General features: G+C 43.8%; 1 protein-coding gene across 4 annotated transcripts; it reads right to left on the bottom strand.

Annotated features, from left to right (window-relative positions):
• Nucleotides 1–127: 127 nt before the first annotated feature.
• LOC130197448 (ceramide transfer protein-like) lies at nucleotides 128–23,328 on the bottom strand. Of its 4 annotated transcripts, XM_056420162.1 has the most exons (18): nucleotides 22,673–23,328; nucleotides 22,327–22,461; nucleotides 16,938–17,054; nucleotides 11,889–11,996; nucleotides 11,543–11,681; nucleotides 9,737–9,817; nucleotides 9,456–9,613; nucleotides 6,686–6,778; nucleotides 6,437–6,523; nucleotides 6,155–6,247; nucleotides 5,820–5,900; nucleotides 4,819–4,914; nucleotides 3,922–4,054; nucleotides 3,756–3,826; nucleotides 3,522–3,650; nucleotides 3,164–3,293; nucleotides 1,888–2,025; nucleotides 128–1,721 (listed from the first exon to the last, which is right to left on the bottom strand). In XM_056420162.1, exons 1-17 carry the CDS (start codon nucleotides 22,760–22,762, stop codon nucleotides 1,898–1,900), a joined length of 1,869 nt encoding a protein of 622 aa, XP_056276137.1. In that variant the 5' UTR covers nucleotides 22,763–23,328; the 3' UTR covers nucleotides 128–1,721; nucleotides 1,888–1,897. The 4 variants fall into 4 exon arrangements, with proteins under 4 accessions (XP_056276137.1, XP_056276135.1, XP_056276138.1 ...); XM_056420160.1 differs by having other exon boundaries at nucleotides 9,456–9,817; XM_056420163.1 differs by lacking the exon at nucleotides 5,820–5,900.
• Between the last annotated feature and the right edge of the window lie 805 nt (nucleotides 23,329–24,133).

Raw genomic sequence — 24,133 nt, 5'->3', positions numbered from 1 at the left:
TTGCCCGTGTGAGCGAGCGTGAATGGTTGTCTGTCTCTGCGTATCAACCCGTCCATGGTGAACCCCCCCTGAACTGGACGAGCGGGTGCAGTTGATGGTTAAACATACAGCAGTGCCACTAAATCAGTACTTGTTGTCTAACAATTTTAATTTACAGAACATTTTCATTTAGTGCAAATAAACACTTCTGATGTACAACTTAGAAATATACAAAGTGTGGAGATCACGGACAAAATATCAAAGTTAAAAACACGAGGCGTTCTTAAGCCGACTTTGCTCGTTAAGCTTTGCTCTTGTAATCATCAGAAGAAACAAAACGATTATCCAGATCCGTTCCAACCTCGGACCAAACATCTGATGGTGAATTTTCAACCAAGCAGAAAAACCGATTGCAAAACTCCCAACCTACGATGGCCTCAAACATCGACGTAAATGCACATCTTGAGGTAAGATGACGTGAAATGCTGACCCTTCCCTCTCCTCCGCTTCATTTCTATGCACATCTGGTGGCTGTACAGTGAAGATACCCAGGAGTCTTAAACATCCTGGTGTCTAAGGCTTTCTTGGGGCAGTTTATCAGTCAAAGGGCAGGAGGCCACTGCACTGTAGTGTGGCATGTGAAATGTAATGTTAGAACACGACAAAGTCTTTGGTACGGATGACATCCGACTCGACGTTTTACCGTATCCTTACAATAGCAGCGCGACTAATTTACAAACCTGACGCTCGTGAATGCACGGGCGGAATTTTTCCAGTGGCCTCAAAAGTGGTGAAAAACAAACCTACGGGGTACAAAACGTCTCCACATCCCAGTGAAAGAGCAGAATCTGTTCATCCGACACGACGGCTGGACATCTGCAATAATCTGTCGGAAATCCACGTTACGCAGAGACCGCTTCACATCGGCCGCCGCTTAGCATCTATAGATGGCAGGCAACTCCATTATTGACGTACAGTTTTGGATTATCACCGTCACCCGTGTCTAAAATATCGTCCAACGTGACTTTGGACTTAGCGACTGCTCTTTAGAGCCTACTCCAGGCGTCCTCGGCCCATTACTGTCACCACATTCAAGCATTTAACAGTCAATTCACATTTCTCCCATTAACTGAAAACGCATTTTCTCTGTACAATACATTGTGTCCGTGGTGCTGCTCGGAGGCTACGCTATAACAATCTGGAAGAATAAAGATTTCAAAGCTGTCGGCTCTGTCCAACTGCAAAGAGAGAGTCGTCACTACGGACAGGAGAAGGCAAAAGAGAGGCGTTAATGTGCCGCACTTGATCGATGCGTTTCCCGCCGTATCGACTTTCTTCTCTCGTAGTCGTAACTTTAGCAGCAGCAGAACACGTAGCTGTAATACGAGTGATTAAAGCGAACCCAAAAAAGTCAAAAAGTATGTAGTCATAAGAAATATACAAAACAATTTACAAAAAAAAAAGCAAATAATTGGTAACAACAATTCAAAGAACACTTAGGAAACTCGTAAATTTACATACAAATGTACCAATGACCACCAGATGGTGTTCAGCCGTGTTAATGTGGCCGGGATGCCAACTACTAATGGATTAAAGCTGTAAAACCAGTCTCTTCTACACGCAGGCGTCCTGGGGGACGGCCTGAATGATAGTGTCCCGATGCAGTCGTTGGACAAGACGCTCCGATTGACAGGCGAGTCACTCAGAGCCGACTCAACGATGAACGATGTCGTCTCGCGAGCCTGAAACAAAAAGACAGACGACGCGTCTCAGAACAAAGAGATTCTGAACATTGGCGAGTTTTATTTTATGGATGAAGCGCCACTCGAGATACCAGATGCTACCACAGCGTAGCACTAACACTGCTCTTCTCGTAAAGAGAGAAGACGCGTGTGGGTGACTGGTTACCTCGTGGAGTTCAGAAGAGGATGGGCTTTCCGGCCGTTTTCTCCTGGACGTACGAGGTGAAGCGCTTGAGGAACTTCGGATACTCCCTCTTGGCCACGGCTCTGAGGACCGAGGCTGGAGCCCAACCTCCTGGGTTTACTGCGGCCACAGAGGGAAACGATGGCAACACGATAAGTCACAAGTAGTCAGAAGCTCAGAGGGTCCGTGGGTGAAGGTTGCCAGGTTCTGGTGCTTTATTAAACCCAATAAAGTGACCTAAACCTAAGGAGCTCTGCCCTGCACACACACTTCTCTCCCGTGTGCTAACAGCGTACATAAAAAGAGGTCTAGGGTGCCCTCTCGTGGTATTATATTTGTTCCCATGACCTTCCCAGCGTCTAAGTAATCTGGCAGAGGATTGCAGCGCTGCTTTATGTCATAAAAAATATTATTAAAAATATAATTCTTTCCACAATGGTTCCATATCCACGGGATACACTCAACCCACCCTGATGCCACCTGCAGGTATTTCCTGAAAACAGCCGCTCAGATCTCGGCAAGTCAGCAAAACCAAACACCCAGCAAATTGTGGCAAAATGTGACGACTCCGGTAAACGGTGAAGCCGTATTTATTGAGACTGTTGAGACGGCTGAGCTCTTGAGGACTTTTCTACTGCTGGTCTGAGGCTATTATCAACAGACATTAACTTGTACCAGTTTGCCAATGCATTAGCAGGAATATCAGATTGTGTGTTAAGTGATATCATTCATTACTGCTCTGAGGTTTAGATCATTCTGTGGATTTAACTTCTAACAGCTTGACCCAAACCGATTAGGCGACAGGGCAACACTTCCTTCTGGCATTTACGGTCGGTTGGACGTTAATGTTGAGGCCCTTTAGCAGGGTTCTGACATTTTGACCAATGGATTTCCAGGACTTTTAACCAAAGTTCCACGACCAAACTGAAATCTCAGTATAAACATGAAAAATTTAGAAAATGTTGTGTATTGAGAGCGTACGCCGGCATACATATTTTGAGCGTCTTTCTTTAAAAAACATTACTTATTTCAAACTCGGTGATAACCAATTTACATGACTTTTCCAAAACGTTTATGATTTAAGTTTTTTCCATGACTTTTCCAGGCCTGGAAATAACCATTTTAAAATTCCATGACTTTTCCAGGTTTTCCATGACCGTACGAACCCTGCTTTAGGCTGGAGGGATGACGGTGGAAAGGCGTTGCCGTGTTGGCTGCTGACACAGACGAAGCCCTCTGAGGCTGGAGAGGTACTTACCATTGGCAACGTAGGTGATCTTACAAAGGATGTTGTCTCTGCTGATCTCTTTATCGCCCTCTGGTGGGCTGACCAAGGTTTGGCAGATCAGAGCGACATTGATTTTGGCACGAACGCACCGGTTTGTGGGCTGGAAGTCAAATGAGATGTAAATTAAAACAAATCTCCAAGCTGCCAGAAATCACATCAGCTAATTTGACTGGAATTGGACTATTCTTTTAGGCCCAAGAAGCAATGTCTTGTGTGACACTATATTTGACATTATATGCTGAAATTAAAATATAAATCAAAAATATTTTTGTATCCAACATTTGATGCACTGCACATGAGCGTGACAGGTGTGACGTAGTAATCTTACAAGGGCTTTGTCGTGGTCCACAGAGAAGTTGCAGACCAGCCACGTGTCGGGATCATTTTCATTCGTGGCCAAGATCTTCCTGATGGCCGACAGATAGAGCACGTCTCTCTGAGAGGCCGGCCACACTCTCTGAAACACAACCAGAGGCATTCAGCGGGCACTCAAACAGACTGCGGAGCAATACCGATCGGACGTGTTTCTGTGACATCTAAAACCACGTAGACGTGAGTTCACCTTGTGCGTCTGGTAAACAATGACAGCATTGTCAGAGAGAGTTTCCACAACGTTGAAATTTTCAATGGTGGCTGAAGAAAGGGAGAGTCCGGTCAGGTCAGGACATCAAAACGGAGGAAGTCAAACATTAATTATATGATGGAGACTTCTGAAAAGGTGAACTTACTTTCCCAGTCCATTCGGACGGCCGTGTCCCAGAAGAAGTGGCAGACCTCGTGTCCGGTCACCCCCTTCACAGAATGAGTGGCTTTGAGGGGGTCCAGCACGATGCCGTTCTCCTCGACTTCTCTCCTGTACACCTGGATCACAAAGTTCAGAGCGTGAGACGGAACAAAGGGAAAGTCATATTAACACGACAAACATATTCGCCGCCTCACTATAACGCATATCTCGAAGGATCCTCTTGATCAGGGGTCCCCAAACTTTTTCCTGCGAGGGCCACATAACTTTTCTCTTCTCTAATGGGGGCCGTTTGTAACAGAAAAAGTGTGACGATCGCAGGGGGGCCTAAATGTAAACATGTATTGTTTTCCAGAAAGCCACACATAACCAAATATTAATAACCATTTCCGGGATCGTCACAGAAAACAAAGGCAGGAAATAAATAACACTATTTATGAAATGAATAATAACCAAATACCCCTCTCTGGGTTTATCACAGAAAAAAGTCAGGAAATAAATAACACTATTTATGAAATAACTAATAACTAATTCCGTTCTATTTGACAGGGGCTAGTCTAGGATTTGTGTGGAAAGTCTGAAAAAAAAATCATAATGTGCCTCTGGTATTGTTCAGGGGGCCGGCCCAAATGTGGAGGCGGGCCTTAGTTTGGGGACCACTGCTCTTGATTCTACCCACTGATAAGTATTGATAACTAATTTTACAGTTTTAATGGATTGTTTTTTACACTGTGGCACAAATTAATTGAAGTATTTGTGTAGCTCTTCCACCTCCGCTAGCTGATCAATTTGTCATCAGTGCATCGACTGAAACTACGGCACCTTTTAAAAAGTGAACGTGACTGAACTATTCAGGTATGAATCTAGGGAAATGATTCATCACCTTCATCTCTCCTTCTTCTATTACAAGCTGCCAGTTGGCATCTCCGCCTACATCCTGGAGAGAGTAGGTCATGTGATCCTGCACCATCTCCTCCGCCTAGAAGATGAACAGGTGATGATGAAATGAATACGTGAGTGAGCGTGTTACTGCTCTGTAGCCGAGTATCTGGGGACATGCTTTCAAACAGGACACAGTTTGGGGAGCAGGAGAACGCATTGCTTTGTGTAATGTTAATGATCAGTGCTGGCATCATTTGCGGTTTTGGTAACATTGTAAGGGGCAAACAGTACAACTATGCCCCTTTCAGAGACTTGGGAACTATTTAAACAAATACAGTAACCACTGAGCCGTAAGCACATAGACAGCACTTGATCCTGCTTGGGAGTGTTATCCAACATCCGAACAATGCGTTAGTGTCGTCAGTCTGGATTCATGCCTGCGTGTGCTGTGGAAGCCAGAGATGTTAAAAGAAGAGGTGGAAACGAAGAGCTCTCATTAGATCCCAGTCATGCAGCATCACATTCGCGGTTTTCTTATCAGTGGTGAGGCGACTGTTCTGTGATGGAGACAACCTGACATGTTATGTAACCTATTAGTCCCTCCAGGAATATCAATGTTGTCCAGTTGGGCGTCATAAGATACTTTAACCCTCCTGTTACCTTTATATTTACCAACATATTTGACCCCAGCAATTAAAACCTCCAGAAAATTATTAGAATTAATATTGTTTCCCAAGTTTAAGTGTGAGGTACTTTATGTTTGTTTGTTGACTACCTAAATAGCCCTTTAAATATATAAAAAAGTTGATATTTCTTATACGTTTGACACAGTGAAAAACAGCCTGGGGTCAAATTGACCCCAAAGAACACCGACATTAAACATTGAATGGGGTCAAATTGACCCGAAAGGTAACAGGAGGGTTAAAGACTTTGGTAAATGTTTGTGAAATGATGGAGACCTGTTCGTAGACATCATCATGCATCCCCCTGCAGATACAGTACCTGATCGCTGAATCTGTGAATGTCATCTGAAGCACTGACTAGCTCAACTGAAGACAGGGAAGAAGAAGAATGGCTACGGGGCTGTGCAGCAGAGAGGAAGAATGAAAGAGAAAGGAATAAGAAACGAAATCGAAAGAGGCGCCCTGCAGCAGTCCAAAGGATGCAATCACATCCGGCTCGAGCAGCATTTCATAGGACGGGTCACACTGGCTGGAAGAGGATTAAGCTTCAGACGGAAAAGACGAGACGTGGCAAACAGCAGCACCCGCTAGTTACACATGAGAACAAAGCAGAACGGAAACACGATGCAGAGAAATAGGAAATGTGTTGATCACCTTGGTGGCAAACCGGTGTGTACCGATGGTGGAGTAGGCGTCTCGCGGAGGAACTGGAGTTAGTCGTGGTATCCTGACCTTCTCCGACTGGCACTGGGGGACAGAGAGAAGGACAATGGGCGGCGAGTGAAGATAAAGACGATACGACGGAGAGAGGCCGCGTGTGTGATGTGTGTCACGGTGCTCGGTTTAAAAGAGACGGCTGAGGAAGGGAGGGCGAGGAGATCTCCGAGGCGTCTTCCAAACTAAATGTGCAATTGTTTTAGACGCGGTCCATCAGACCTGCTCTTCTATCTTGTCCTGTCGGTCCAGTGCCGCTTCGACCGCATCGAAGAACTCATCCTCCTTGATCAGACTGTTGGGCCCCTCCTGTGAGAAACAAATGTCGGCAATACAAGAACCCCGTGAGGACAGCGGTGGGAAATGCGCAGGAAGATAAGGATGCACATGGTAACAGACACGGGTCGAAGTCAAGGACGTCTTTCTGATGCGCGTCTAGCGTTTTCCAATCAGTGTATATTGTCATCTTGCCTCGTAGTCCGGGCCTCCGTAGTGGGACTTCTTCTTCAGTTCATTCAGAGCAGACTTGTAGGCATCTTCCACCCTCCTCCTCTTCTCGAGCTCCTGGCCAGAGGGAGAGCAGCGGAGGAGAACATTTAGTCGACAAACACTCGGACGATTGTCGATTAATCAATAAGTTAATTTAAAAAACACAGAAATCTTCAAATCTTGCGTTTACAAGTTTCTTGGGAATAAATCGTTCAGTCTGAAAAAGCACAAAATAAGGGTTAATTGACGAAAGCATTCTTAGTCTTAGGTTTCTTCCCTTTTTCCCCCTGAAGGGTTATTTGGGTGCTTTTCCTGATCCGATGTGAGGTCAAAGGTCAGAGATGTCTGTGTACAGATTGTAAAGCACTCAGACAAATTTGTAATTTGTGAAAATGGGCTATACAAATAAACTGAATTGAATAGTCGACTTGGACCACATGACCGATGAGTTGATTATTAATCGACTAAGAGGGGGCAGCCCGAGTACAGTCCTAGTGCCACTGTACTCGAGAGATAAACAACCGGGACGCATGTAAATAGAACCGCAGATTAAAACATTTGTTCTGAATTCAAGAAATCAGCTGATCCTCTAATTTGGACAAACAGGAATTCGGCGTTAGTCCACAAACATCTCGGCCGCAGTGACGATGCTCCTTTCATCAGATCTCAGTTGATAAAGAGTTGCGAGAAAAAGAAAGGGGAAGTGAAGCGAGGACTGTTACAAACAAACACATCGGGCGAACTCTCCACCGCTCGGCTGCGTGCTCTCAAACAGGTTTCACCCAACGTCTTATTCCCACACTCTATAAACACACTTCAGCCAAGTGAACAAGCGACAACAGGCCACCGCGATGCAACGAAAGAACAAACATTGGGTCATCTCATCTTACGTTACTTAAAAGCGTTGAAACACAGCAAACCAGCCGATGTATTTGGCCTCTCTGTGATCGAAATACAACATTGTGTATTATTCCAGACAGTTTATCCACACTGCACTAAGACATGGCACGTAAGCAAAACTAATTATTATTAATTGTAGAATGAAAACCGTAGTGGAACTTTAATTGGAGGGAAATTAGACTCGGAGAGAGATTGAAACCAGACAAAGTGGACTGAAAGATGTGGGAATATAACCCAAACAAACAGGAGGAGATCCAGCAGCTCGGAGACACGAGACAGAGACCTACTTTAAAGAAGAGGCTGCACGTCTGGAGAGGTATCCATCTCTGGTATTTGAGCTGCTCTGTCCTCCTTTGTAGCGAAGGCTTCCACAAACTATACCACAAATACTTTGCGGTCATCGTTTGACTTCCCTCCGTAGGAGTGAGCGGGCGCGTCTTGTTCCTTTGAGAGCGTATCATGAACTACTTTGAGTTCTACTCCGCGTCAGGCAGCTAAAACTCCACACATCTGAAGCCAAACGCAGGGAAGATTGAGGTAGTTCCACCCGAGCGGTCCGACTAACGAAAAGCATTTCCCTGCTTTTGTAGCTTTTAGGGTTGGGCAGCATGTCTTCACACACAGAACTGGTTCGACGGCCTCAGCCGAGCTGATCAGGATGTAGTGTGAAGTGGGGAGCATACCTCTGGAGGCACGGAGGGCTCTCCAGACGAGACACGAGAGCCGTTATGGGAACTTCAACTTCAACCAAAACAATCAAATAACATAAGGATTAAAGCTCATTATTGGCAACAGGTGCATTTGTGCTTCTGGTAAGCAAGTCTGACTAATTTGAAATGTATACATTAAGTTATAGCGATTACCTGGCAAAAAAAAACCACTATATCCAATTAAAATAATTACAGTTGTCAGTGTACACTGAACTGTGTAATTTTCGGACACTCACAGTTTTCCCACACTTGTTAAATGCTGACTAAGCACTCTTTTTAAACATCATATTGCTTTACAATTGTAAGTTGATGAATTCAATTCAATTCAGTTTATTTGTATAGCCCAATTTCACAAATTACAAATTAGTCTCGGAGTGCTTTACAATCTGTACACAGACATCCCTGACCTTTGACCTCACATCGGATCAGGAAAAACTCCCAAATAACCCTTCAGGGGGGAAAAAAGGGAAGAAACCTTCAGGAGAGAACAGAGGAGGATCCCTCTCCAGGATGGACAGAACAATAGATGTCATGTGACCAGAAGGACAGATTAGAGTTAAAACACATCCAATGAATATGACAGAGTGTATGAATAGTTCATAGTTAGGGAGCTTAACTGTGAAATATCTTGCTAAAGGCACCATCCACTAAAGCAGCTTAACATTTCCACACAAAAAAAAATCATGGATAGAGCATTTAAACAAACAGATTTACAAAGGATGAACAAATTAACTTAAACACATATCCGTATAAAATCCAGACAGATTTATAACAAAGACAAATATTAGCAGATCTGGACTACATCCAAAGGAATTGATGCTAGTCTTTCCAACCTGTCATATATCTATGTATTATTAAATACAACTAATGGATGAAAATATAAATCAATATGAGCCAACTCCATTAAATCACCTTCTACTTTTCCCAAAACGACAACCGTCCATTAGTATCGTAACTTTGCTCATCAACTCCAGCATCCATAGTTGTTCTAACATTCTACAATCGTCGTCAGCGGGTAACAAACGCTCCGCAGACGACGTCGCTTGGCCACAGCAGTGACGGCCGACACACCTTCACGGAAAACGGCGCATTAGTCACATGACATTCATTTGAATCACTGGGTGGGGAGTGCGAGACCGCACCTTGTCCACTCTCTTCTGCCAGCTGTCTTCCCGTTTGACCATCAGCTCGATGCAGTGGGACAAGGTGGAGAGGATCCCTGCTGTGGTGGCCTTGAACGTGATGGCCTCGCCTTTGAAGTCGATTCCATTCATACCTTTGGGACTGGCGGGGGAGAACACTGGCGCAGACGAAGACAAAAAGGACAAATAACCGAGTGCGACTTGATTAGCTTTTCGCGTTAAAGCGAACGAGTCATTTTCGATATTCTCAAATAAAAGCGACGATCCGAAAGCAAACTCGCATTTCTCTTTGCTGCCGTTGTTGTGATTGGGTTCACCCTCGGGTCTTGCAGTTGTAGGAAAGTCTTCTTCGTCCTCCTCGACTGCAGATGAGAAAATAACAACGCTTAAGATGCATCTACTAAAGATTTGCATAAATACAGGGTTCTAATACACATTTTGACCAATGGATTTCCAGGACTTTAAAACACATTTCCATGACCAAACTGAAATCTCGGTATAAACATTAAAAATATAGAACATTTTGCGTATTGAGAGCGTACGCCGGCTTATATTTTGAGCGTCTTTCTTTAAAAAACATATTCATTATTTCAAACTCGGCGTAAATTAACACGTGATAACACATTTCCATGACTTTTCCCAAACTTTTATGATTTAACTTTTTTCCATGACTTTTCCAGGCCTGGAAATGACCATTTTAAAATTCCATGACTTCCAGGTTTTCCATGACCGTAAGAACCCTGTAAATACCTCAAACAAGATTGACGTAATAAGTGTAATTAAATATGTTCAAGTTACTGCCCTTTCTTAATTGAACAATTGTTAAAAGGAGCAGTGGGATATTTCTCGCGAAAGGTTGTTAAACCTGCACGAGAAAAGGTTCAACATGAAAGTGATATTGAAGCTCCAGAAAGCCTTCGCCTCGGAGATTAAACAACAGAGTGCCCTGGAAGTGGATTGATTTTGGTTCCCTTTCTCAATGAGTCTTACCAAGTGCTCGCCTTCAACTTTAATGCAGCATGAGCCAATTACAGCTCCATCTAGGATATATTTCCTTGCCCAGTAACCATCAAGACTAATTAGCTTCGCATTGAAAATGCGGAAGGTTATGTTTTGATCGCCGTGTATTTATTTATTTGTATGTGTGCGTGTTATTCGCATTAGTCAAAAAGTATTAAACCAAATCGCATGAAATTTGGTGGGATGATTGGTTATTATCCGGGGACCATTTGATTAGATTTTGGGATCGATCGGGTCAAGAAAAGGTCAAAATCTTCTTTTTACCTTCCAATTTTTACCAATTTGTATCCAATTGGCATGCAACTAATGCCAACATGTTCATAATTCAATGCCCAAACGTGTGATATGCGAAGGTATGCGCTCTACCGAGTGCCCGTTCTAATTCCTTGTGTCCATGTCCACACTGCTCTAAATGTGAGATTTTCCTTCGGTAAAGCTGAACTATACGCCTCCATAAATACTGGCTGCCGGCCAAACAGCTGACTACACATTTAAGTGCGGCCAGCTACGTTGTTCAAATAATCTTGATTCTTGTAAAACAGTCTCGATTTAAAACAGTCTCTGATACGCTACGCGTGAAAAATGTTTGGCCACTGGACGCTATTTTTAAACACTGCAAATATGATGATAAAGAAAGAAGAAGCTAGAAAAAAGTCTGTTTGTGTTTTTTACAGCTGTAAATTTCAGTTTGAATTATCCTAGAATGTTTTTGTATTCTTGTGGCATTGACCAATCATGCAAACTAATATCAGATACCTAAAACGGTGTTTAAATAATTAAAACATGGTGCAATTTCCTGCAGAAATGTATTTGCTCAACTGGGCTTTATATGTTTTTCCACATCATATATTTTATCTTTGGTTAATATGTTGGTTATCCTGTCAGTAAACTGTCCATTGGTGTGGAACTACATCAATAAAAATATAAAAACATCACTCAAAATTATTAATAACTATCTACAGGCTGGGGGCTAAAATGCACAAGAAGAAAAATCACTACATGTTTACAAAGGAGAAGGCAAACTCATTAGGAAAAATGCATTCACACCAACTAAATAGCGTTTTTACCTCTGTCCCTCTGAAATTCATCTTTGGAGACGACGTCAGCACAGGAGTCAAAGTATTTCTGCAGCGTGTCCACTTGTCTGCACAGAATGTCCCGGAAGGTTTCCATTTCTGATAGTTTCTCACGCAACCTGTGCCCCTTCTGAGAAGAGAGAAAGAGAAGTACAGCTTTAACCACGAGACAAGATCATCATAAAAAAAAAAAATTTGATAACTGAGAAAATAAATAACGATCGAGTGGCTCGGCTTCAGGTATTCTCAGAAGGGGATTTTGTAAATGGAGCTGGAGTTTAATTGTGTATTGATGGAAATACTTCAGCAAAAGAATCTGACATAATCTGACATTCACCTTGAAGGAGGACGTGGATGTGGCAGACACGGCACTGGCTGCTGAGGTAAGAGACAACATGGACCCATGACGTCGGAGACTGGTTTCTGAACCGTAACCGGACTCAGCCTGAAATCCAGAGGGAGGGATTTGAAGAAAAAAGGGGAGATAATGAAGGAAGGAGAGAGTATGATATGGATAAGAAAGACGAAGGAAAACAGAGGGAACAGAAGAAGAAGAAGAATTGGTATTGTTACAAGACAAACAATCGGCACGTTATTAAAAAGCGTCTGCTTCCAAGAAAATAACAATTCAAAGAAAGGGGAGATCAATTCTAGCAGTTAGAAGTACCGAGTAATGCAGAGGCCGACCAAAGCAGCAGGCCTAAACACACAGATAATCAAACAGTCTGCCAAAGATATGTAACCTGACTAATACACACGTCCATCAACAGTGAAAAAAGTGCACCATCTCATACGACCGAGAGGGAGGGAGTGGCAGCGACTCCATTTGTTCCATTACTAACCTAACTTATGTCAGCTAATCCAACAAAAGGAAAATATTATTGCTTATCCTACATGCAGCTGTTAACTATTATCCACTACATCAGAGCGAGACGGCCGATTCATGACCCAATGTTAGTCTCGTACTTAAATGCACTCAACCGGTCGAAACTGTAGTGAGGAGTCATGAGTGCCACCAGACAAAGTCTGAAATTATTATATGTAGAGTATGTTTGTATGCGTGTTACTCGCATAACTCAAAAAGTATTAAACCGAATCGCATGAAATTTGGTGGGATGATTGGTTATTATCCGGGGACCATTTGATTAGATTTTGTGATCGATCGGGTCAAAGTCATGAAAAGGTAAAAATCTTTTTTTTACCATAGCGCGGTCAATTTCTATCCAATTGGCATGCAACTAATGCCAAAATGTTGATAATTCAATGCCCAATCTTGTGATATGCGAAGGTATGCGCTCTACCGAGTGCCCGTTCTAGTTATTAAATGAATTAAAAGACTGTGGACAACAGTGAGAGCACCCATAGAGAGAGGAGATCACACACACACACACACTATTTGCTGTTAAAGGGTATGTTTACCATGAATATAATATTGTAAACTGATGGCTCTTTAAATTGAATGTCTTCATACCTGCAAAGGCATTTTGTTTGCATTAATCATTAATTCACTTCTGCAATAGTCCGATTCAAACCACCTCATCCTCAGTATTACGGTAATCTGTGTCCTGCTATCAATCCCTTAAACAAACACGGCCTGCATTTCTATCGCCAGAATGACAGTTTTTAGACGAGTAAATTAACTTCAGACGAAAAGTCGTCCGTACATCAATAACACCGTTTATAATTGACAGTTGACTCTCGAGACGTGTGCACCTGCTCAGCTGCATGACACGGCCACGCAGATCCAACACTCACCCAATCACAACACGTGCAATGGCATGTTGTACCTAGAGCCTTGTGATGGTAATGAGATGTGTAGAGTGAGATGTGTAGAGTGAGATGTGTAGAGTGAGATGTGTAGAGTGAGATGTGTATAGTGAGATGTGTATAGTGAGTGAGATGTGTAGAGGAGATGTGTAGAGTGAGATGTGAGATGTGTAGAGAGAGGTGGAGATGTAGAGATGTGGAGATGTAGAGGAGATGTGTACAGTGAGATGTGTAGAGAGATGTGCAGTGAGATGAGATGTGTATAGTGAGATGTGTAGAGTGAGATGTGTAGAGTGAGATGTGTAGAGTGAGATGTGGTGAGATGTGTAGAGTGAGATGTGTAGAGATGTGGATGTGAGAGTGTAGTGAGATGTGTAGAGTGAGATGTGTAGTGAGAGATGTGTAGGGATGTGTAGTGAGATGTGTGTGAGATGTGTAGAGTGAGATGTAGAGTGAGATGTGTAGAGTGAGATGTGTAGAGTGAGATGTGTATAGTGAGATGTGTAGAGTGAGATGTGTAGAGTGAGATGTGTATAGTGAGATGTGTAGAGTGAGATGTGTACAGTGAGATGTGTACAGTGAGATGTGTATAGTGAGATGTGTAGAGTGAGATGTGTATAGTGAGATGTGTAGAGTGAGATGTGTACAGTGAGATGTGTAGAGTGAGATGTGTATAGTGAATTTCCTGCCATCTGATAAATTACCTGATGGAAAAAAGCACACATCCGTGCAGCGTCAGCTAAATTTAAAAAAAATAAAAAGTAGTAACTAATCTGAAATTTAGTACAATTAATGAGCTCGACCATCAGTACTTCTAATGTATAAAACTGCCCGCATGCAAATAAAAAAATGTAAATGAATGCCATGCCTGTAGAAAGGCAACAATAGACTGTTTATCGTGTATATCACAGCTGTGGCACTGTATAAAACGAACAAAGGATGTGAGTGACAGGAAGCAGGAAGCGGCCATGCCGACATGCTCTGAGCCCACCATTAGACCATTCACCCAAACACCCAGAGCAGGCACGCTGCTGCAGTCGGCCTGGCTTCCGCATGGCCCGGCGCTCCCTCAACACTCCCACTCTTCTGACAATTCAGAGGCTTTAAATCCAGTATTCGGTTTCTCCGGACACAAAAGGGAAGGCGGAGGGCTCGCGCCCGAGGCTCCGCTAGCTCATCGAGTAAAAGCGGCTGTGAGGCGGGAGGGGAAAAGTCACTTTCTCCATGGCGGGGCGTCCCGGCGCTCCGGGGAGCAGAAGAGAGACGAAGAGCGAAAGGATGAGTCTGCAGGCAGACTGTCTTCCACGGGAACACGCGAGGACCTCGGGAGGCGGACACGCTCTCCTCTCCTGCTGCGGAAACATTTCAACAGACCACACCCCCCCCCCCCCCCCGATATGTGAAACCTTTCATCGTGTCCATCTTTATGTCCAGCATCCATCACTGAGCCAACACACATGACTGCGTGTGTTTGCATGCGAGACACGAGAGAGGATAGAAACAGAGGCAGCATGCATATATGTATTAGAGAGGGACGAGGCGATCCAGAGCTGGTTGTGTGATAAAGTACCAAATGGGGAGCAGCCTCTTGTACATTATGAGAGAAAGAGAGTGGGAGGCAGGGAGGAGCCTGTGTCTGGATCGTCAGCACAATTTCCATCTACCCGACTCCTTTCATCTTTTCTGATCTATCGATGCATCGTGGTTAGCCATCTGATCGCGGTCGATACTCTCAGACTGTGCCAACAACCAGCTTAAAGAAGTGGTGGAAGTACAAGTACAAATAAATACCAGTTTCCCCATTTCACCCTCTGAATGGGTGGTCTTCTCAATGCGATCGAGAGTTTCTGGCGTCCCTCTCGAGTCGTGTTGCTGTGAGAACAGGCGAGAAAGAAAAAGCGTTATTCATCACGAGCTCGCTCAGCGTCCCGACACTTGGCACAACTTCTTCCACCAACGAGTTATAGACCCAACATTATGTTTCACGCGTCTTAACACAGACTAAAACCAGAAAAGGATCGCAATGGTGAACCCTGAATGCAACTTCTCCTTTGTCCAGTTGGGAGCAGTGCAGACACATTCACCTGCAGGTAGCGCTGCATTAAGCTTCCTGAGGTTACTGGAGGTCACAATCCAGACAGAACCCTGAAATACTCTCACACCGCCGTTAATGGACTGGAGACCGGCGGTCACTCGCACTCAATTGCCAACACCCAGTAGCACCGACAACACCACAGCGCCCTTTTAGTGGAGAAGCTGCCTTGATGAGAATTCACAGGATACTTATTCTTTATTTAAGGGTGCTAGATTTACACACACACACACACACACAATAGCCCTAGTTGATGTGTCCTTGAGCAAGACACTTAACCTGACTTGCTCCTGTAGCCGTGTCTACGGCGTATGATTCTAAGTCGCTTTGGATAAAAAGGTCAGCTAAATTAAATGGGGGAAGAAAAAAAAAAAAAAATAATTTGTTTATCTTTAGAGCAAACTTACAATCTAAACTACTACTAGCTAGTTTTGAAAGATCACAGAATTATGTGAATTTTCTGTGATTTAAAAAAATAAATATTTTCTAGATGTCTAGTGCACACTACACATACAGTAAACAATCAAATAGATACACTGTGATAATTACCCCACTAACAGCAACGCCCCCCCCCCCCTCATATCTCCAAATATTATACAAGGGAATGTATTATATTATGACACAATTACATAAATCGTTGGATTTTGCTCAAAGCTGTGGGCCGGGATAAGATCGTACCGTGTATTCTAGCTATTGAAAGTTCCATGTTCACAACATCTAGATCGCTCGCTCACCACTGGGGTTGCGTAAGAGGTTGAGGGAGACTCCGACGCAGCATAATGTGAATTGATGAATTTCACAACGCACTTCTCTTGCAAGCCATGACAACATATCAAGTGAGCTCTACAGACCTTCCTGAAGTTTATGTTAACTTGATATATCGCTGCAGAGCGAGCAGCTGCCTGGTATTTGATAACAGGGGATACCCCGACAACTACACCTCACTCCACAGATTCTTCACATTCCCAGGGTGAAGGGCGCGCTCTGTGTGTGTGAGTGTGTGTGTGTGTGTGTGTTCATCCAAATCCCTGCTCTGCCACACCCAACTCACTGAACACACCCGTCTGTTCTGAAAAACAAAACTGACATAAAATGGAACATAAATTATTGAAAAAACTTGGAATTTGCTATATATTTTCTTTTCATTTGCAAGTGAATAGATCAGCAATAAACTTTTTAGATTGAGTTTTTTATACTAATAACACAATGTTTCCAGGTTTTCCAAGCCAAATAATTCAGTAATCATTACTGCCACAAGTTGAAATAAGAAATGTATTCTGATTCTTGACAAATACCTAAAAGTAATTAAAAAAATCCGTAACAAGGATTTAGGCAAACTGAGTATCTGTGGTATTAGTTATTATAGCAATAATAATAATGCAGCTGACTTGCTTGCGGGTGGGCGACATTACCATAAATCACTTTATCACAAGACAGTCTAAATGACAAACAAACAAAAGCTGCAAAAGGAAGCCAGTGAGAAAGATCCAGAGAACCAAAGAAGAAAGAGGAACCCGTTCCACTCACCTTGTGCAGCTCGATGGACTCGATCCACTGGAGTCTGTGCTCGGGCTCTTCAGCTCTGAGGTACCAAACGCTGTCGTTCATACTGATGTCAAAACGACACTCGTCGAACTCATGAGGCTGAAAAGAGAGGAGAGAGGGCTCATGAACGGTTGATTGTAAGGCAGAGCATGGGTCATGTCAGAAAGCACAAATCACCAGAAATCTATATTTTAATACCAAAAAATATGACTTTTTTCCCCCTAGTTCACTAAAATTACAGAGGAATTAGAAAAAAAATCCAACTATGATGCTAGTACAGTCTGTTTGACACATTCTAGACACACATGGACTCCATCAGTCACATAAAAGCCTCGACCACACAACACATCTGGAATTTTAATGAGGAACTGATGTCTCATGTCTGCAGGTGCAACCCTCAGCGACCACAGCAGAACTGTGCAAAAGCAGAGAGTCGTTCAGCACGCCTTTGCCTGAACCTGGGTCATCATAACTTTTCCCGCAACTAGTCGGCCAAATCTTTAAACGTGTTCACTCCCCTACACTGCACCCCGCCCGCTTCAAACCACTGACCGTCTTATGCACACAAACACGTGCAACAAAGAATTCCCGTTTCCTCCGAGATTGGAATTTGACCATTGCACTCAGCCGAGGAGATATCCGCTCTAATCATGAGAAATAAGACTTCAATCTCCTTCCAGTATTTCTCCTTCATAGAACCAAGACTACGGCCTCTCTGCCAGCTGACATAACCTCATGTCGTTTCATTAGATTTGCTGAATGACGCTCAGGTGCCGGTTTAATTGAACAGCAGCGACATGAACTCTGAACAACTCTGAACACGGCATAACTTTACGCATTGTCTTTTCACTTTAACACCAAGTCACAGACAACGTCGGGAAAACGTTTCCACTTAAGAGACAGGTGTAACGTGAAATGCGCTCCAGTTTCTACATTCCACTAGGAGGGTCATGCAACGGCAAGCTCAAGTGAATTCCATTACTGGTTGGAAAGATCCAGCCTATCTCACAGCCCATAAACCTCTGCTTTACAACCCTGTTTATGACTCTGCCTTGAACAATCTCCTTCCAGTTGCATAAGCACTGCTGAATATTCCTGCTGAACTTGCTTTTCCCCCTGTATAAGGGCTGTGGCACACGAACTAAAGACGGCAGTGATGAGTGACAGGAAGCCGGCCATGCCGACATGCTCTGAGCCCACCATTAGACCATTCCAACACCCAAAGCAGAGCAGGACGCTGCTGCAGTCCCGGCGGCTCGCTGGCCCCAACATGGCCCCGGCGCTCCCTCAACACTCCCACTCTTCTGACAATTCAGAGGCTTTAAATCCAGTATTCCGGTTTCTCCGGACACAGGGAGGATACGCCGTCGAGGCTCCGCTTAGCTCATCGAGTAAAAGAAAGCGGCTGTGAGAGCGGGAGGGGGAAAAAGTCACTTTCTCCGCAGCGGGCGGAGCGTCGCCGCTCCGGGGAGCAGAAGAGACGGACCGAGCCGAAAAGGATGAGTCTGCAGAGCGAAGACTGTCTTCCACGGGAACACGCGAGGACCTCGGAGACGCAGGCGGACACGCTCTCCTCTCCTGCTGCGGAAACATTTCAACAGACCACACCCCCCCCCCCCCGATATGTGAAACCTTTCATCGTGTCCATCTTTATGTCCAGCATCCATCACTGAGCCAACACACATGACTGCGTGTGTTTGCATGCGAGAGACACGAGAGAGGGATAGAAACAGAGGCAGCATGCATATATGTATTAGAGAGAGGGACGAGGGCGATCCAGAGCTGGTTGTGTGATAAAGTACCAAATGGGGGGGGGGGGGAGCAGCCTCTTGTACATTATGAGAGAAAGAGAGAGTGGGAGGCAGGGAGGAGCCTGTGTCTGGATCGTCGGCACAATTTCCATCTACCCGACTCCTTTCATCTTTTCTGATTTATCGATGCATCGTGGTTCGCCATCTGATCGCGGTCGATACTCTCCAGACTGTGCCAACAACCAGCTTAAAGAAGTGGTGGAAGTACAAGTACAAATAAATACCAGTTTCCCCCCCCATTTCACCCCTCTGAATGGAGTGGTCTTCTCAGTACGATCGAGAGTTTTACGCGTCCCTCTCGAGTCGTGTTGCTGTGAGAACAAGGCGAGAAAGAAAAAGCGTTATTCATCACGAGCTGCGCTCAACGTCCCGACACTTGGCACAACTTCTTCCACCAACCGAGTTATAGACCCAACATTATGTTTCACGCCGTCTTAACACAGACTAAAACCAGAAAAGGATCGCAATGGTGAACCCTGAATGCAACTTCTCCTTTGTCCAGTTGGGAGCAGTGCAGACACATTCACCTGCAGGTAGCGCTGCATTAAGCTTCCTGAGGTTACTGGAGGTCACAATCCAGACAGAACCCTGAAATACTCTCACACCGCCGTTAATGGACTGGAGACCGGCGGTCACTCGCACTCAATTGCCAACACCCAGTAGCACCGACAACACCACAGCGCCCTTTTAGTGGAGAAGCTGCCTTGATGAGAATTCACAGGATACTTATTCTTTATTTAAGGGTGCTAGATTTACACACACACACACACACAATAGCCCTAGTTGATGTGTCCTTGAGCAAGACACTTAACCCTGATTTGCTCCCTGTAGCCGTGTCTACGGCGTATGATTCTAAGTCGCTTTGGATAAAAAGGTCAGCTAAATTAAATGGGGGAAGAAAAAAAAAAACGAATAATTTGTTTATCTTTAGAGCAAACTTACAATCTAAACTACTACTAGCTAGTTTTGAAAGATCACAGAATTATGTGAATTTTCTGTGATTTAAAAAAATAAATATTTTCTAGATGTCTAGTGCACACTACACATACAGTAAACAATCAAATAGATACACTGATAATTACCCCACTAATAGCAACGCCCCCCCCCCCCTCATATCTCCAAATATTATACAAGGGAATGTATTATATTATGACACAATTACATAAATCGTTGGATTTTGCTTAAAGCTGTGGGCCGGGATAAGATCGTACCGTGTATTCTAGCTATTGAAAGTTCCATGTTCACAACATCTAGATCGCTCGCTCACCACTGGGGTTGCGTAAGAGGTTGAGGGAGACTCCGACGCAGCATAATGTGAATTGATGAATTTCACAACGCACTTCTCTTGCAAGCCATGACAACATATCAAGTGAGCTCTACAGACCTTCCTGAAGTTTATGTTAACTTGATATATCGCTGCAGAGCGAGCAGCTGCCTGGTATTTGATAACAGGGGATACCCCGACAACTACACCTCACTCCACAGATTCTTCACATTCCCAGGGTGAAGGGCGCGCTCTGTGTGTGTGTGTGTGTGTTCATCCAAATCCCTGCTCTGCCACACCCAACTCACTGAACACACCCGTCTGTTCTGAAAAACAAAACTGACATAAAATGGAACATAAATTATTGACTACGGCCTCTCTGCCAGCTGACATAACCTCATGTCGTTTCATTAGATTTGCTGAATGACGCTCAGGTGCCGGTTGAATTGAACAGCAGCGACATGAACTCTGAACAACTCTGAACACGGCATAACTTTACGCATTGTCTTTTCACTTTAACACCAAGTCACAGACAACGTCGGGAAAACGTTTCCACTTAAGAGACAGGTGTAACGTGAAATGCGCTCCAGTTTCTACATTCCACTAGGAGGGTCATGCAATGGCAAGCTCAAGTGAATTCCATTACTGGTTGGAAAGATCCAGCCTATCTCACAGCCCATAAACCTCTGCTTTACAACCCTGTGTATGACTCTGCCTTGAACAATCTCCTTCCAGTTGCATAAGCACTGCTGAATATTCCTGCTGAACTTGCTTTTCCCCCTGTATAAGGGCTGTGGCATCTTCAGTGATAGGAAAGAGGAGATTATCAGTTAAACTCTGATAACCTCCTCCCAAAAGAGACATCCAAGACTGAAGCTTTTTCTTCTACGAGCCGCCTTTAAGCTGGTGCGTGCGCAAAAAAGCTTGTGAATGGATATAATTATTTCTATGCGCTTGCTTTGTAGGACATGTAACTGACAGGAAAACACCAATGTATTGACAAGAGGTTGAACTGATGGGAGTTTTACGTTTGGGCATTTTCAGACGGTAACATTTCATGCACATGTCGATTCTATACGAGTACAGTGTGGGGTATCTGCAGCTCCACGGCGAGTAACAGACGGATATTAGGCAAGAGGAGAAAGAGAGGCTTGTTCGTGCATTCCTGAGCGCTCATTCCAGTCTCCATAGACAGTACAGGCTTTATTTAGGAAGAAGAGAAAGGCAGTTAGAGGTGAGTGACTGTGTGGGTCACACTACCCTAATTATAAGTGATCGTGTGGACATCAATTGTGTACACTCTTAGTTAGCCTTCAATAAACACAATTACAAATCACTATGCCTGTCTTGTGGAGTTCCATTCAGGTGTGCACAAACATAATAATTGGCATAAAGCTCAATCAAGTGAGTAGAGGAAACTAACTAACCTTTCATGTTGTGGTTTCAATCCTGTTTTTGAGTCTTATAATCCTAGTTCACAAATCACAGTAAAACCATGTGTTTGGCCTGTGTACTTGGTGGCGGTATGCTCAGAGAGACCAGTGAATATTTAACCAGGGCGTGTGATTTCTACTTATCTCACCAACAGGATGATCGCACCAGAACCACAGAGGTCTGATACCCACAGTACGCGGTCAAAGCTTACACACGAACGATCGGTCACACCAATTTCAAGTAGACAGATATAATAGCGGCGATCGTGGACGGCGTGATTTATTAAAACTATTTCCCCTTGCGGGATACTAATCCATCCATCTATGACATCTCAAATAATTGCTGGAGAAATAATGCTCTGGTCCGCTAAAATACAGGTCCCTGCCACCGTGGTCTTAATAGCAGCCTAATTACTGGTGAATGTTTACCTTTCTATTTTTGAGGAACATGCATCGAAGGAATTAAAGTTCAACTCAGGGACAGAGGGAACAAAACATCGAGACATTCAAGAGAAGCAACCTGACTCCAAAAGCACTGTTGCCGAAAAATGAGGCTTTTCACGGTCGCCCATTTTATGAGGTTGTATTCCCTGACAGGTGCTAAACTCGTCCTGCTTTTCTAACAGCAGTACGTCCCATGAAATAGACTTACTACTACATTACTACATTACTATCCAAAGCGACTTACAATAAGTGGATCAACCAAGAGTACAAACTAAGAACAACAAGAATACAGAAAGTAACATTTCCTCAACATAGTCGAACTGCAAAAGTACAATAATAAGAGCTATTTAAGTGCCGCTGAAGTGCTAATCTGTGTTTTAATCCAGATAGTCGGAACAGATGTGTTTTTAGTTACTTACTGTGATAACAGCCTTGCTGAGGCACAGGGACCCCCTGCAGCCGTATTCCCGTTCATCCTCCGACTTGTAGTAGCTCAACGTGTTGTTCTTCAACACGACCCATCGGTCCTGCCATCCGTGGATGTAATTCGTCCACTGTAAACACGCAGGAGTTAAATTACAAGACAAACAGCAAGCGGAACTATGCAACCAATAGATGTGTAGCGCAGGGACTAATCCAACTGGTTGCAGATTATTAGTAACGTTCACTATGCTGTCAGACTAGTTGTGTGTGATTAAGATCACTGGACTGATAAGTTTTTTGTTTTGTTGCATTTAACATTAACATTGGTGTATATTACGTTACCTTGCTCAACACGCCACCGAGCTCCACATGCTGCCCAGATTCCGGATCCGCATCTTCATCCGAAACGGACGATGAACTCTTCTCGGACATTTAAATCCCCAAAAGAAAACGTGAACCTGCTCGTGATGAGAGAACCACGTCCCTGGACGTTTACGTGAGCTTTGGGTTAGTTTTTTACAGTTCAAACGCGGCGCAGTCAAACCTGCTTACAGCTTCTTCAGAGTAACCTTAACGGCGGTTAAATACCGGTGTCTAGGCATTAACCGAGCGCATCAAAGATCACATGAACGGCGTATTATATCTTCGGCCGCTGGACAGTCTTGACCCTCGCAGGCTTCTTTGGAGCAAGCTGCTTCGGAGGTGACAGCTGCGCCTCAACTTCTCCGTTTTGCGGGTTTTGTTTTGAAATTACCAGGAATACAAACGTGACTAGTTAGCTAGTTAGCGTTAGCTGTCAAACGACGCGAATATCTTAGCTTACGTTAACTGAAGAATCACGTGTGGGCTGTTCTCGTTAGCTTCCCTGGCTGCAGTCGATAAGCTCCTCAAAAGAGTGATAATAAGAAAGAACTGCACGTGAACGCAGTGCCTCGACAACTGACGAGCAACTGACTGTTGCTGCTGTAGTTCCGCCGTTTAGTTAGCAATAGCGGAGGACTGACTAGCGGGTTGGGGGAGGAGCTGCAGCCACGCTTTACTGTGTACCTTCAGAGTGGGGTCAAGTTAGGGTGTGACACCGGAAGCTGCACACATTCACCTTCAAATTTAAAGCATGTTTTTTGTCATAGGGATTGCAGTGGAAGAGAAACTGTACCACAATTAATTGGACAGTGGGGAATTATTATTTTATTTGACATTTTATTCTTCCAATATATTCTATATTCCTCCGTGAATACACTATGACATGAAACGTGGAACCGCAGGCTCATTTAAAGGGTTTACTAAAAAAAAAAGGAAATACACGTTTTATTTTGAAAACACTTGGAATTTGCTATATATTTTCTTTTCATTTGTAAGTGAATAGATCAGCAAGAAACGTTTTAGATTTAGTTTTGTATACTGATTTTGGCTGCAGTATACTCTAGGTTAATCTCGGTTACTCTAACAGTAATTTAAATAGGCTGTGGCTAACTTCGCCACAATGGGCCTTGATTGTCAATTCATAAAGAAACTGAATTTAGAAAAACTAAAATTAATAAGTCTGGTCCACGGGGGGAAAAAACTACCCACACTCATTATCTTCAGCTTGAAATGATGTCCATGATGGAATCTGTTTTATTATCTTTTTTCAAACAACATTTGCAAAAAAATTGTACTTTGTGATAATAACAATATGTGACAATTTCCCTCCAAACGGGTCAGCACATTTTTTAAATGTTGTTTCAATGTGTCTTTCTGGGATCAGAACACATCGGACACTATGTGGAGCCATTTTATGTTAACGTAGTAAAGGTAAAGGTT

Source organism: Pseudoliparis swirei, chromosome 7, assembly GCF_029220125.1.
Source record: "Pseudoliparis swirei isolate HS2019 ecotype Mariana Trench chromosome 7, NWPU_hadal_v1, whole genome shotgun sequence".
Taxonomy (NCBI): Eukaryota; Metazoa; Chordata; class Actinopteri; order Perciformes; family Liparidae; genus Pseudoliparis; species Pseudoliparis swirei.
Note: the sequence above shows the minus strand (reverse complement) of the source record. Positions and strands in the feature narration are given on the sequence as shown.